Source organism: Molossus molossus, unplaced genomic scaffold, assembly GCF_014108415.1.
Source record: "Molossus molossus isolate mMolMol1 unplaced genomic scaffold, mMolMol1.p scaffold_m16_p_20, whole genome shotgun sequence".
NCBI lineage: Eukaryota > Metazoa > Chordata > Mammalia > Chiroptera > Molossidae > Molossus > Molossus molossus.
The window spans coordinates 17,083,058-17,099,827 of NW_023425356.1; the positions used below are offsets into that span (position 1 = coordinate 17,083,058).

The window sequence follows — 16,770 nt, forward strand, 5'->3', positions numbered from 1 at the left end:
GGGAGGAACTACTGTAGCTGACTTCATATTGTTTCTTACATCTCTAAACTCGTGTTCCTGTGTGTTACTGTAATATTTCATCAGCATAACCTGTCAGTAATACAAATAAAGTATGACATTTAGATTTTTGTTAATATCTGAAGATTTACTCTCAAATACAGCTTAAGTATTGTAGATGTAATTTGAAATGAAAACTTTCTTATATGCTTTACATGTTGAAATTCCATTAATCTTTCAAAGTATAACATTTCAACTATTACTTCAAGAGTGAAATGACGCAGTAATCAAAAATAATTGTGAAAGCTACTAATTTAAAAATAAATATTTATTACTTTTATTAATTTACTATTAATAGTTATTTTAACTACATCTGTGTTCCAGTTTCTGCCTCTACCCAGCTCTGACCAGTCTGAGTGCAGCTGTGCCAATTTATATTAGAAACATACTCTAATTTGGTGGGTGGCAAGTACTGTTACATTGTAGTGCATATGGGAGACAATGGATACACCAATTAGGACCTTTTCTTGGGCAATCTTTAGTAAAGGAATAGTGGCTTAGGGGCCATCACTGTAAACTACATACACAGGGTGGGGAAAAATTTGTTTTACAGTTGTTTATATGGAGAACAATACAATAATTAATAAATAACAATACAAGAATAAACTCTGTTTCCCATACTCACACCTGTAGACCTACTTTTGCCCCACCCTGTACAAGGCGGTCTTCCAATAGGTCAACCAAAGCACAGCTTCCCGGCCAGTGTGCCTCTTGTGCTGCAAGCTGACTGAGCAAGGAGAGACTGCGGTTTTCACTGTTCTGAGTATACAGATGAAAATCTTTAACATGACGTCCATAGCTTGGCACAGTCTTCAGCCTCAGCTTTGGTTACACTCCCTGATTATTGTGCTTGATTTGTACCAGCCTTGTTCCAGAAGGAAGAAAGGGAAGGAATAAGTCCGGTTGTGCATCTAATTTCCAAGAGCTGAGGTAATGGATGCAGACTGTGATAAGTATCTTCAAGATGAACCCCAGTGATCCTTGGTAATCACACTCTTAGTCTTGGAAAGAGATTTATTAGAAGGGACTGGCTCATGCAATTATGGAGGCTGAGAAATTCCATGTTCTGCTATGTGGAAACTGGAAATCTAGGAAAGCTGATGGTGGAGTTTTTACTGGTGTAATTCCCAGTCCAAGGTCTAATATTCCAGCTCAAGGAGACAGGCAGGGAGAGCAAATTCTCCCTTTCTCCATCTTTTTGTTCTATTTGGGCCCTCAGTGGATTGGATGGTGCCCACCACATTGGGGAGAGCAGTCTGTTTTACTCAGTCTACTGATTTCCGATGCTAGTCTCATCTGGAAACACCCGCATATACCCACCCAGAAATAATGTTTAGCTTAATATCTGGGCACTCTGTGATCCAATCAGGTTGACACACAGAACTAACCACTACAACCACTAAGATTTGGGGTAACTTGCTATGTAGCAATAGATAATGATACAGACTCCTGAACCTTCCTACAATCCAAGGTCACATTGTTAAAAGAAAGAAGGTCACATTCAGAAAGAAGCTATTATTCTCTTTATACGAAGAAGGACAAAGAATTCAGAACACTTATTTAAGGCAGCACAACAGGAAATCTAGATCTATGGTGAAAATTAAGGGACTGAAAAGCAGTACCCTTGCAGGACCGTTCTGTAGAATATACTGCCTAAGCACCCTCTCTCCAAAATGTGCTTTTATTTTCTATCAAAAACATGTCTTTTCTTTTAGAAAATATGTAAAATCCATTAAGAACTTTCTTGTTGAGATTATAGTAAAGCTGACATTTCAGTTGTAATATTAAGTTGGAGATTCCAAAGACAAGGTTTATATAGCAATGAGGCAAAAAGATGTTATAGATTGCAATATTACGGAAACTAAACGGATGCCAAAATATGGTGTTGTTTCTGTTTGTACACTAAAGTCACTCGTGCGTGTTGACATTTCTTTTATTGGTTCCACTTTCTCTGATCTAATGTTGTGTGGTTAAATGTGGGTATACATGAGCACACATCCAGTGAACAAAAGCCCCCATTCTCTGAACACATGTGCCTGTGGTTTGGGGCACTGAGACCAGCTTGATTTAAGTCTTTGTTATTTAAACAGTGCCCCAGATTCTCCTTTGAAATGTGCAATTCATCCATTTTTATTAACCTAAATATTGAGCTATCTGATGGCTTTTGGATAGATTCTTGCTTGTGTCCAAGCACACTTCCTTTTCTTCTAAATAGTTCATTTACTTCTCTGTGTTGACCTTCAGCCATTTTACACTATGAATTGAAAGCAAATCCCTACAAAGTCAGATTTTAGTCATGCAACTTATTATTTTTAAACAAATGACATTTCACACTTGATATGCTAATTTGGAGACAAGAACATTTTTGTCAAAGCTCAGTCAAAGTCTTTCTGTTGTTTTGATTTGTTGAGTTTTCTTTTTAAGAACAAGTAAATCTAGAGTCATTAAAAGGGGGAAAAAAGGTAAAGCGTACAAGATGGGAGTTCCAGTCAAGATTGGCAGAGTAGGTGAACACTGTGCTCACCTCCTCCCTTGACCACATAAAATTACACCTAAATTATAGAAAAGTCAACATGGAGAACCATCTGAAGACTAGCTGAACAGAAGTCCAATAACTAAGCATATAGAGAAGAAGCCACATGAAGACTGGTTCAAGGGGCAGAGATGCAAAATGGCTCAACACTGGCACCAAATATGAATCATTAACTTGGTGAAACCACTCACCCTACACTCCATCCTCCTGTGACTGTCAAAGACCCTGTCTCACCCAACTCTTGTGCCACTGAGGCTCTTTCAACAGCTCAGCCTTACAGGCAGCTGGTGGAAGGTCTCAGCATGCCCTGTGCCCTTTGCTGACCTGCCCCAGGCCGGGCACTGGTGGCAGCCAGACTCTGTTTACAGCATGGCCTCTCCCACAAATCCAGGTGCAGCACAGACAGCTACAAACTGCAGGTTGCTTTCTAGCTCCTGACAGGTCAGTCACAGGCAGCTTCTAATACTGACCTGCACTGAAGTCCCTCCCATGAGGACTCAGAATCAACATACCTTGTGGCTGGCTTCAGACCACAACAGAACCCAATTAACTCCACTAATGGCACAACCAAAGGGTGGCTTTGGCACCAGACACACTGGGAAAAATCCCCCTCAATGGTGTCAGCTCCCACAAAGCAGCTTATATGCTGTGGTCATGGCCAATCCTCACAGTCAGCCTGAGGATCAATCCCACCTACTAACATGCAAACAGTGATCAAGGCTCAGCTATAATAGGAGAGCATACACAACCCACACAGTGGACAATCCTGGAACACCCAGCTAGGGTGATCACAGAGACTGTGCCACTGAGCCCCCACAGGACACCTATTACAAAAGGCCACCTCCCAAGACTAGGAGATGCAGCATATCTAGTACACAGAAACAAACACAGGAAGGCAGCCAAAATGGGAAGACAAACATGTCTCAAATGAAAGAACAGGAGAAATCTCCAGAAAAAGGACTAAACGAAATAAAGTCAAGCAATTTACCAGATACAGAGTTCAAAACACTGATTATAAAGGAACTTAGTGAGAATTTCAACAGAGAGAGAGTAAGCATAAAAAAGAACATAGAAACCATATAATGAACCAGTCAGAAATGAAGAATACAGTAAAAGGAATCAACAATACATAGATAAAGCAGAGGACTGAATCAGCAACTTGGAAAACAAGGTAACAGAAAATACCCAATCAGAACAGCAAAAAAAATTAGGATAGTTTAAGGACACTCTGGGACATCAACTGTAACAACATTCACATAGGGGTATCAGAAGGAGGAGACAGAACCTATTAGAAGAAATAATGACTGAAAACTTCTTAACCAGGCAAAGAAAATATAAACAAGTCTAGAAAGCACAGAGTCCCATACAAGATGAACTAAAAGGGGCCTACACTAAGACACATCATAAATTAAAATGACAAAGGTTAAAGACAAAGAGAATTTTAAAAGTAGAAAGAGAAAGACAATCACCTTCAAGGGAGCTCCCATAAACTTTCCAGGCCAGAATGGATTGGCACAAAATACTCAAACTGATGAAAAGCAAGGAACTACTACCAATCTTACTATACACAACAAGGTTATAATTTGTAATTGAAGGAGGGATAAAGAGCTTCCCAGACAAGAAAAAGCTAAAGGAGATCATCACCACTAAGCCAGTATTATAAGAAATGTTAAAGAGACATGTTTAAAAAGAAGAAGTGGGTAGGGTGGAGGTGAATAATAAAATGGAAATAACTACATACCTATCAATAACTGCTTTAAATATAAATGGATTAAATACACCAATCAAAAGACATAGGATAGCTGAATGGATAAGAAAACAAGACCTATACATATGCTGTCTCCAAGAGACCCACTTCAGATTTAAAGATACACACAGACGGAAAGTAAAGGAATGGAAACAGATCTTTCATGCAAATACAAATGAAAAGAAAGCTGGGTAGCAACTCATATCAGACAAAATAGACTTTAAAACAAAGGCTATAATAAGAGACAAAGAAAGACATTACATAATGATATGTCCTACAAGAGAATTTAACCCTTGTAAACATACCAGCACTAAATATATAAAGCAAATAGTGATGGTATTTTGATAGTGATTACATTGAATCTTTAGATTGCTTTGGGTAGTATGGACATTTTTAATGATGTTAATTTTTCCTATCCATGAGCATGGTATACGCTTCCATTTATTTTTATCATCAATTTCTTTTCTTCAGTGTCTTCTAATTTTCTGAATACAGGTAGGTCTTTTACCTCCTTGATTAAATTTTCTTCTAGGTATTTTTTTTTTTTTTAATGAAATTGTAAATGGAATTGTTTTCTTAGTTTTCCTTTCTGATCCTTAATTATTGTTATATAAAAATGCAACTGATTTCTGAATATTAACTTTATATTCTGCTAGTTTACTGAATTCATGTATTAGTTCTAGTAGTTTTTTAGTGAAATCTTTAGGATTCTCTATATACAGTATCATGTCATCTGCAAGTAATGACAGTTTTATTTATTTATTTCCAATTTGGATGCCTTTTATTTCTTCTTGTTGTCTGATTGCTGTGGCTAGGACATCAAGTACAGCATAGAAAATATAGTCAATAACACTGTAATAACTATGTACCCAGGTGGGTACTTGAAATATTGAGGGGGAACCAATTTGTAAAGTATGTGATTATCTAACTACTATGCTATACACCTGAAACTAATACAAAATAATAGCAAATATAAACTTTAATTGAAAAATAAAATTTTAAAAATAAAAAAGGAAAGGATGGGACTTCTGGTCAAGATGGTGGTGTAGGTAAACGCGGTATTGCGTCCTCCCACAACCACATCAGAGCTACAACTAAACTACAGAACAACCATCATTCAAAACCACCTGAAATCAAGCTGAATGGAAGTCCTACAACTACGGAATTAAAGCAGCAGCCACATCCAGCTGGTAAGAGGGGCAGCGGCGCAATGGGCTGGTCCCACACCCACGTGTGGCAGATAAAAATCAGGAGGACACCTCAGCTGGGAAGGTCCTTCCTGAGAACTGAGGGGTCCCAGTCCCACATAGGGTGCCCCGCTCAAAGTTCCAGTGCCAGGAAGAGAATCCCCATAACTTCTGGCTGGAAAAACCAGCGGGAACTGAGGCTCAGGGAAGCTGAAGCGGCTGGAGCCCCAGGCAGCTCCTTAAAGGGCCCGCTCACGGACTTATCGGACTCACTCCCTCTAAGCTTGGAGGGGAGGCAGCTCGAGGGGCACCAGAGACATACAAGGAAGAACTGAGCTATTTGGCACTGGAGAAGGGCTTTCTCAGGACAAACGTGCTGTCAGAGGCCTTTGTTCCCTTGGTGAGCCCTTCCCGGGGGCGGCAGACAGCTGCCATATCTGGGACTCCAGCAACCTGGCTCACACTGGTAGCCCTGCCCTGTTGACTCCCTGAGGCCCCGCCCACCCACCTTTCAGGCCCACCCAAGCTGTTGCCACTTGCTTAACCATAGGATTGGCCTGTCTTGGATCTTGTTTCAGGTTTTTCCTAAATTCTTTCAAACAAGCAGCATCTGGTCTCAGATAGCCCCATACCTCTTGTTAAGTAATACACTGAAACAAACACAGGGAGGCAGCCAAAATGAGGAGACAAAGAAACAGGTCCCAAATGAAAGAACAAAACAAAACCCCAAGAAAAGAACTAAGCGAAATGGAGATAAGCAACCTAACAGATGCTGAGTTCAAAATACTGCTTATAAGGATGCTCAATGAACTTAGTGAGAACCTCAGTGAACTTAGTGAGGGCCTCAAGAGCATAAAAAAGGACCAGTCAGAAATGATGAATGCACAGTCATAAATGATGGATACACAGTCAGAAATAAAAGAGGCATTAACTGAAATAAAGAATAATTTACACAGATTCAATAGTAGAGTAAGTAAATCCAAGAAGCAAACCATCGATTTGGAATATAAGGAAGCAAAAAACGCCCAATCAGAACAGCAAAAAGAAAAAAGAATCCAAAAAAATGAGGATAGTGTAAGGAACCTCTGGGACAACTTCAAGTGTGCCAACATTCGCATCTTGGGGGTGCCAGAAGGAGAAGAGTGAGAACAAGAAATTGAAAACCTGTTTGAAACAATAATTGCAGAAAACTTCCCTAACTCAGTGAAGGAAACAGACGTACAAGTCCACAAAGCACAGAGAGTCCCAAACAAGATGAACCCCAAGAGGCCCACACCGAGACACATCATCATCAAAATGCAAAAGGTTCAAGACAAAGAGAGAATCTTAAAGCAGCAAGAGAAAGGCAGCTAGTTACCTACAAGGGAGTTCCCATAAGACTGTCAACTGATTTCTCAAAAGAAACTTTGCAGGCCAGAAGGGAGTGGCAAGAAATATTCAGAGTGATAAAAAGCAAGAACCTACAACCAAGATTACTCTATCCTGCAAAGCTGTCATTTAGAATCAATGGCCATATAAAGACTTTCCCAGACAAGAAAAAGTTAAAGGAGTTCATCACCACCAAACCATTATTATATGAAATGATGAAGGGTCTTTTTGAAGAAAAAGATAAAATATATGAACAAACAAAATGGCAATGAATACATATCTATCAACAATGGAATCTACAAACAAAATGAACAGGTAGAACAGAAACATTCTCATAGATACAGAGAACATTTTGTTGGTTGCCAGATGGGAGGGGGATTGGGGGAATGGGTGGAAAAGGTGAAGGGACTAAGAAGTTCAAATTCATTGCTAGACTGACAAACCTCAAAGGGATAGGGGTTGGGGGATGGGAAGAAATAAACCAAAGAACTTATATGCATAACCAATGGGCACAGACAATAGTGTGGGAAAAGGCAGGAGGGGGCGGAAGTGGGGAGGAGGGGGTCAATGGGGGAAAAAAGAGGAACATCTGTAATACATTCTACATTCAGTAATAAAGATTAAAAAAAAAATGCCAAAAAAAAGAAAGGATGTTTATATCTGTTGAGATGCCTCTATCATTTTTATTCTGTTAATATGGTGAATTATATTGACTGATTTAAGAATGTAAAAATCAATAACCTATCCTTTCTATATTGTTGGATCAGATCTGCTAAAATTTTGTTAAGAATTTTTGCACTGCTCAGCCAGTGTGGCTCAGTGGATTGGGTGCCACCCCATGGACTGAGAGGTCCTGGTTCGATTCCCAGTCAGGGCACATGCTGGGTTGCGGGCTTGATCCCCAGTAGTGGGCATGCAGGAGGCAGCCCATTGATGTATCTCTCTCACATTGATGTTTCTATCTCTCTCTCCCTTCCTCTCTTCAGAAATAAAAATTTTTTAAAGAATCTTTGCATCTATGTTGAGGAAGGATATTGGTTTATATTTTTCACTTGTAAAGTTAAACATTCATTTCTAATAAAAACTATCAGAAAATTATGAATAGAAGGGAACTTCCTCCACCTGATAAAAGGTACCTATGAAAAACCTACAAATAACATCTGAATGCCTTTCTCCTAAAATCAGAAACAAGACAAAGATGTTTTCTCTATTTCAATTCATCTTTGTACTAGAGGTGATAGAGCAATAAGGCAAAATAAATAAATGACATAGAGATTGGAAAGGAAGAACTAAAACTGAATTTCTCTCTCTTTGTAAATGACATAATCATCATGAAGAAAATTCTATGGAATCTACAAAAAAAATCTAATAAAACTAAATAGTGATTTTAGTAAAGTTATGGGATACTAGATCAATATACAAAAATCAACATAATCTTGCAATGAAAACCAGAAATTGAAATTTTATAGACATTATTTAAATTAGAATTATAACTATGAAGAATTAGGAAATAAGTGTCTCATAAGATGTGTTAATCTTATATATTAAAAACACAAAGTACTGCTGAGAGAAATTAAAGATGAGCTAAATGAGGATTTCTCAACACCATTGATGTTTTGGGTTGGAAAATTCTCATTGTTGGCACTGTACTGTGCCTGGTAGGATGCTTACCAGTATTTCGGACCTCTGTCTACAAGATGTCAGTATCATCCTTGCCATGAGTTATGATAATCAAAAATGTATCCACATACTGTCAAATGTCTTTTGTGAAGCACAAATGCCCCCAGCTGAGAACCACTGACCTAAATAAATGGGGAGATATATCATGTTTATGGATCAGAAGATTTAATATTCTCTCCAAATTAATCTATAGACTCAATACAATCCCATTCAAATTCACAGCAGGCTTTTTGTCCACATTGACAAGTGGATTCTAGAATGTATATGTGCATGCAAAAGACCTAGAATAGCCCAAACAACTCTGAATAAGAAGAACAAAGTTGGAGGACTTGTACTACATGATTTAAAGACTTATAAAACTACATTAATCAAGACAATAGGGTATTGGTCTAAAGACAGACAAATAGATTAATGGAACAGAACAAAAAATTCAGACAGACTCATTATATATGGCCAACTGATTTCAATAAAAGTGCCAAGGCAGTTAGATGGAGAAAGGATAGATTTCTCAACAAATAGTGTTAGAACAACATAATATCTATGTGCCAAAATGAATCTTGATGGAAGCCGTTATGGCAGGTTGAAACAAAAAGTGCTGGTGAGGATGTGGAAAAAAAGAAACCCTAGCACAATGCTGGTGGGAATGCAGACTGGTGCAGCCACTGAGGAAAACAGCATGGAGTTTCCTCAACAAATTAAAAATGGAACTGCTGTTTGATCCAGTGATCCCACTTCTGGGAATATACCCCAAGAAAACACCAGTCAGAAAGAACATATGCACCCCTATGTTCATAGCAGCACTATTTACAACAGCTAAGATCTGGAAACTGCCCAACTGCCCATGAGTAGATGAGTGGATAGAAAAGGCTGTGATATATTTACACAATGGAATACTACCCGGCTGTAAAAAGGGAGGAACTCTTACCTTTTGCAACAGTGTGGATGGACCTGGACATTATTATGCTAAGTGAAATAAGCCGGTCACAGAAAGACAAATATTACATGATCTCACTTATATGTGACCTCTAATTAACAAAATAAACTGATGAACAAATAGGTCCAGAGACATGGATGCATGGCACAGACTGATGGATCTCAGGGGACAAGAAAAGATTAACTATAGAACATATACGCATATATGCATAGCCCACGGACACAGACAATAGTGTGATGAAGGCCTGGGGTGGGGTGGATGAGGGCAAAAGGGGGGATATATGGGGAACATCTGTAATACTGTCAAAAATGAAAATAAATAAATTTTGATCAATACCTTGCACTTCATATAAAAGTTAACTCAAAATGAATCATAGACGGAAATGTAAAACTTCGAAACTTCTAGAAGAAAACATGGGAGAATATTTTTGTGACATTGGGTTAAGCAATGGTTTCTTAGACATCACGTTAAAAGCAAAACCTATATAAGATTTTTGATAGTTTGAATTTACTTCAGCAAAATTTCAAAACTTCTGATCTTCAAAAGATACTGTTGCTAAAATGAAAAGACAAGCTATAAATTGGGAGAAAATATTGGCAAAGTATGTACATATACAGTAAAGACTTATATTTAGAATATAAAAAGAACTCCTAAATTTAACAATAAAAAGGAAACAACTCAATGAAAAATGGACAAAAGATTTTAACACACTTCGCTAAAAATATACAGATAGTGATTAAGCACATGAAACGATGTTCCACATCAGCACTCAGTAGGGAAATGAAAATGAAAACCGTAAGGTACCATTCCATACCGACTAGGATGGCTGCAATTAAAGAGACAGTGACCAATGCTGGCAAGGGCGTGGAGAAATGGGAACCCTCATACAATGCTAGCGAGAATGTAAAAGGTATAATCCCTTTGACAAAGTTTGGCAATTTCTTAAAAATTTAAGCATATGCGTACTATTCTTCGCCTAGAAATCTACCCAAGAGAAATGAAAGCATATGGTACACACAAAGACTTGTACACAAATGTTCACAGCAGCTTTATCTGTAATAGCCACACACACAAAAAACTGGGAACATATCCCAGCTGGTGTGGCTCAGTGGTTGAGCATCGACCCATGGACTGAGAGGTCCCGGTTCAATTCCTGGTCAGGGCACAAGGTCAGGGCACATGCCTGAATTGTGGGTTGATCCCCAGTAAGGGGTGTGCAGGAGGCAGCCAATTGAAGTGTCTCTCTTATCCCTCTCCCATCCTCTCTCTAAAAATCAATAAAAAACATATTTAAAAAAAAATTGGGGCCCTGGATGGTTTGGCTCAGTGGTTAGAGTGTTGGCCCGCAGACCGGAGAGTCCTGGGTTCGGTTCCGGCTAAGGGCATGTACTTCAGTTGCAGTTTGTCCCTGGCCCCAGTTGGGGGCATGTGGGTGGCAACACTCAATGTGTCTCACATCGATGTTTCTCTCTCTCTCTCTTCCTCCCTCTTTCCCTCCCGCTCTATGGAAGATAAATGCAAACAACAACAAAAACCCAAAAACAAACAAACAAACAAAAACTGGGAACACAACAGCTGGTGAATTAATAAACAAATTGTGACACAGTCATACAATGAAATACTACTTAGCAATGAAAGAAAATTAACTATTAATACTCACAACAGTGTAAATCTCAAAATAACTTGGCTGAGTAAAGAAGCTGAGAAAAAACAAAGAGTGCATACTGGATGATCTCATTTATATAAAATTCCAGAAAATGCAAACTAACAGTGACAGAAAAGTCAGTGGTCAGGAATAGGAGGATGAAGGGATTCTAAAAGACCAGAAGGAACCTGTTTGTGATGGTAGACATGTGATGATTTCATAGATATACAGATGTATCAAAACTTTGCCCTGGCCGGTTTGGCGCAGCGGTTGGAGCGTCGGCCTGCGGTACTGAGAGACCCGGGTTCGGTTCCCGCTAAGGGCACGTACCTTGGTTGCAGTTTGTCCCCGGCCCTGGTTGGTCGTGCGGGTGGCAGCCACTCGATGTGTCCCTTCACATCGATGTTTCTCTCTCTCTCTCTTCCTCTCTCTCCCTCCCGCTCTATCTGAACAAAAAATGGAAAAATGTCCTCGGGTGAGGATAACAAAAAAATAAATAAATAAATAAAAAACTTCAAATACAATAAACTTGCCCAGTTTATTGTATGTTAACTATATTTCAATAAAGAAGCAAAAATAACAAAAAGAGAGATGGCTAAAGAGACATAATGGTTGAAGTTTGATGTTGGAAATTTATTGAACTTTCTCTGACATGATTCCCCCAACAATCATCTGACGGTTTTAGGCTGTCCACCTAGACTAGGCAATCTGCTAAGTTTCAAAAGTGCACATTGAGACACATTGTCATCAGCGGGCTACTCAATTTCTCTTTTTAAATAGCTGTACACATGAAAGAGGATCACCTTTTAATTAAATCCTCATAGAAAAGTTCTATCACAGCATAGCAAAGGTCTCACTTCAATTAGGCATTTTCCCAGGGCCTAATTGCTTGTATCCCTCTCCTAAAATTTGCTTTTCACCCAACCCTGGCTTTGTTACCTTGTTTGACCACAGTTCAACTGGTGTGTGTGAAGCCCTCTCTGATCCTCTGCCTCTTAGTACTATTTCCAGTTGCCATTATTCACCTGGTTCATATTGCCAGCATGTAGCGATACCAAACTCAAGGGGTTAAGGATGGAAGCAGGGTGGGGGTTGCAACATTTGTTACAGGTTACAGAACTCAAGAGTTCCCTGCTTGGGTCAGATGAGAAAGGTTGTTGCATGGTTGTTTTATTTACTTGCAGCAAGTGAAGAAGATGGGAACTCATTTCCAAAGCTCTGACTCAGCCATTGCTAACACACATAGTTGGTCAATTACATGATTTCTTCTTTGCAGTTGACTACACTCCAGTTGGGTTCCTGTCAAGTTCATCCTGTTTATAACTGGTCTGCAAAATACTGGGCTACATTTTAACATTTAGCAAGAATAGCACTTAGTAAGAATGGCCCAGACCTTGAGATCTTTGTCCCGTCTAACAATAGGGGCTATACAAGGTCCCTTAATCACACTTCTCTACCCCCATCAAGTAAACTTGTTATTTGGAATGTAAACTTTACAATGAAGACAAACTGGATCAGAAATGTGCAGATACTTGAAACAGACACATGTATTCCTAATACCTGTTTGAACATATTAGCATGTCAGAGAGAGAAAAAAAAGGTATACACAAGAAGAGAGGTTGATCATTGATGACACTCACCACCCACGGAAGAAAGAACTCCTCTTTCTTGTTACTCTGTTTGAAGCTATTAATTTTTTTAAATGTAGAATTCACTGATCAAGTCCCCTTGCTCTAAATTCAAGTTTCACAATCTTTTGGTTATAATCTGGCTTCCAAATGTGGCGAGTATGCCAAGAGGCCTCACTGAAATAACAAAAGAAGGTCAGGTTCCATAAGATGTTAGAATCCTCATTATAAATTAATAATTGGCCATCATTCTGGGTTTATATAGTAGTCTTGTGGATTTGTTTAATATCAGTCTGAGAAACAGGTTCAACAAGCTCAAGACCAGATTCTGACATATTTTCCAAGATAATGCCATTTGTATGGCCTCTTGGGAGACAGCTTCCCCCAGAGAGATCCTTCTATATATTTGTTTTTTATTTCCACAGTTTATCTTTCTGTTATAGCATTTACTTTATTCTATATAGTTAGATAAGCACAGTTTAGAACTATAGATTCTGAGCTACCTGAGGGTACTTTTGCATCCTGTTTGTACTGGCCTCCACCATTGCTGCTCAGTAAATATCACTGAATTAAATGGAATCTGGATAACATGCAGAACTGCTTTCCTATTGGAAAACTGGATACCAAAAACATCCCTTCCCAAGTACAGGCCTCTAATACTCATAAACCTCTAATACTATAGCTAAGACAGTTATGTTTTTTAAAGTATGCTGAATGTTCCTGGAGAACTGATTTTTTTTTTTTTTTTAACTTATTTTTGGGAGAGAGAGAAACATCCATCAGTTGCCTCCTGTACACAACCTTGACTGAAGACTGAACCTACAACCTGGGTATCTGCCCTGACTGGGAATCAAACCCATGACCTTTTGGTGTACCGGGCGACACTCCAACCAAATGAGCCATACAAGCCATGACATTTGTGTGTGTGTGTGTGTGTATTTTACCCTCACCCAAGGACATTTTTGCATTCATCTTCAGATAGAGCAGGAGAGAGGGAGGAAGAGAGAGAGAGACAGAAAAACATCGATGTGCGAGAGACACATCAAGTGGTTGCCACCCACACAACCCCAACTGGGGCCGGGGACAAACTGCAATGGAGATATGTGCCCTTAGCGGAAACCAAACCCAGGACTCTCCAATCCGCAGGCCGATGCTCTAACCACTGAGCAAACCAGCCAGGGTGACAGAACTGGTTTTTAAATGACAGTCAGAGTAGCACCATCCTTGGTGAGGTTCCTGACATTTCAGAATTTCATTTGAGAATTCCTGAAATGTTTAAAAGCATTTCAAGGTTCAGCATTACATCAACTGAGGTGAATGTAGAGGTATGATGGAGAAACAACTATTATAAAAATAATGGAAGTATGCTATCTACTTTAACAATGAAACCACAATTTAGAGAATCCAAATCTAACCCTACAAACTTTGTGTTACCAATGACAGTAAGAAAAATCACACTGTTATGACAGAGTCAAGATGTACTTAAAATTTGGCTTCTTTTGATTTGAAGAGTTTACCCCAGTGCATATACAGTACCCAAAAGAAGACTTTAAATTATAAATATGTATTATTAGATATTTAAATTATACTTTTTTTGTTTCAGACTTTTAAAAAATTCCAAAGCCCAGTCAGTGTGGCTCAGTGGATTGAGCTTCATCCCATGGACTAAGAGGTCCTGGTTCGATTCCCAGTCAGGGCACATGCCTGGGTTTCAGGCTCAATCCCCAGTGGGGGACATGCAGGAGGCAGCCAATCAATGCTTCTCCCTCATATCACTGTTTCTATCTCTCTCTCTCCCTTCCGCTTTCTAAAAAAAATCAATAAAACATTTATTTTTTTTAAAAAATTTTAAATTATTTTTTAATTATTTTTTTTAAATAAAAAATTCCAAAGTAGTCTGTGAAAAATAGTCAACGCCCCACAGATACACATGCTTAAACAAACTAATTATGTTTGGGCTAATATTTTACTTTATAAAAAAATCAAATAGTGAATACTTCTTGTTTCAGTTTTTCTTAAAAGCAGTAATTTATTATAGGTTTCTTAATAGAAATGTGATTCCTTTCAGCACTGTTAACTGAATATCTGACTCAGTTTTCTCAAACAGTGGACAGTGTGATGAATAAATACAATTAAGTGTCTGTGAATAAACTAAGTTTACTATTTACAAATAAAGCATGGTCCTGAACGCAGAATACAGATCCATTAATATATATTTTTAACATGTCTTTATTGATTTCAGAGAGAAAGAGAGAGAGAGAGAAACATCCATTGGCTGCCTCCTGCACTATCCCTACTGGGGATCCAGCCTGCAACCAGAGCATGTGCCCTGACCCTGAACGGAACTGATGACCTACTGGTGCACTGGAGGGCGCCCAACCAACTGAGCCACACCAGCTGGTTCAGGTCCATTAATATTTACTTCTGTAATTAATAGTCAAAAGAACCAAATCCTAATTTTATATATAGGAAACAGAAGCCTAGATAATGAAGTAACTTTTTTTCATATCCCAGTTAGTTAATGGTGCTTGGAGACTAAACTACTGTTGCCTTGTAGTTGGATTTATGAGTACTAACTCCCCAAAAAGAATAAGCTAAAGATGTTATAACAAGGAGATGCTTATTTAGAAAGAAAGAAAGAATAAGAAAGAAAGAAAGAAAAGAAAGAAAGAGCATAGTCTCTTGTAAAAAACAAAAAAAAAAAGTCGTGTGTATGACAGATTTTCATCCTGCTGCTACATGAAGAAAATTTGAACCTAATTTGTCTAGTCTTGCAAGCCAGAGATATAGCCACAGAAGGAACTAGGGTTAGGTGGCCCTTACCCTGCATGGCCTCATCTAGCCAACAGGCAGGGCTCCAGCTCTCCAGCTCTGCAGGGGAAGAAAGGCAGCTTCGGAAAATACAACCATCACCACCCCCACCCTGCTGTCTGTATGTAAGATACATTTTTTTAGAGCAGGGGTGTAAGAGAAGGCAGAGGTACCCTTTCAACTGCCCCCTGCCCCGCACACTTCCTGATCCTTATCTTCTTTTACTATCTCTAATGCTTCCACCCTGACATAGCCTTCTGAATCAAGTGCCCATCTCTCTTTGACCCAACAGCATGGCCTTCAATGTCATCTCCACCACCAAAGTGGTTGTCAACACATTTAGCCAAGATCTGGGGTTAGAGACTGGTTCCATAAGCTTTAGTGCAGTACAACCGGCGCCACACCTTTATTTCTGGGCAACTCTCCACTGTCCCCCCTCTCTTCGGTGCCATCGTCCCCACCCCCACCCTGTGCCCTCCAACCTTCCGCACGTTACTGTCACTTGGCAACAGCCCCTCACAAACGCCTGAGTATCCAGCCCAGAGGCAGTGTTCCAGCCCAGTGCACGGTGCCTGCATCCTCCTGCTGCATCCTCCGATGGGGGTTTGGGGGGTGCTCTCACCTCATCCAGGGCTCGGCTGCTGCGGATGCCTCTTCCTCCTCGGCTGCTGCTGCCCAGCTCCGGGCCTCCGGGTGCAGCCTTTCCGGGCCGGGAGACTGCCGAGAGGACTGCAGGGTTCGCGCCGCCTCCCGGGGCCGGTAAGGCGCACGGCGCGCCCAGCGGGACGCACGGCAGCAGCTGCAGTCGCAGTGGCGACAGCAGGGCCCGCTGTCGGTCCTCTTCATGGGTTTCCTGGGCCTGGCCACCCCAGTCCTACTAGTTACGATCCCTGCTTGGTCTTCCCGCACTGCCAGCGCGAACCCTCTGGGTGTGGATGAGCATCTACTCCAGTTGCCACTGTTGTGGCGGAGACCTGGAAGGACCGGGCCTCCTCCGCGTCTGCCTCCGCCACCTGCTCCGCCCAGATTGCTGTCCCTCTCCCACAAACACCGCCGCCGCCTCTTCACCCTGTCATCTCCCCACTTGCTCCCTACCCACTACCTCAACCTGGAGATCTCTCCATTCCCAGACCTTTTTCTTCTGTCTGCTCCATTGTCACCGTCCTCAATTTCCAACTTC

At 40.1% G+C, this 16,770-nt stretch overlaps 1 protein-coding gene across 1 annotated transcript in view; it reads right to left on the bottom strand.

Annotated features, from left to right (window-relative positions):
- Positions 1-16,436, bottom strand: part of LOC118636927 (myomegalin-like) — a 213,560-nt gene extending 197,124 nt beyond the window's left edge. The window contains exon 1 of the mRNA XM_036271870.1: positions 16,213-16,436. Within this exon, the coding sequence (XP_036127763.1) occupies positions 16,213-16,436 (224 nt within the window). The remainder of the gene's footprint in view (positions 1-16,212) is intronic.
- Between the last annotated feature and the right edge of the window lie 334 nt (positions 16,437-16,770).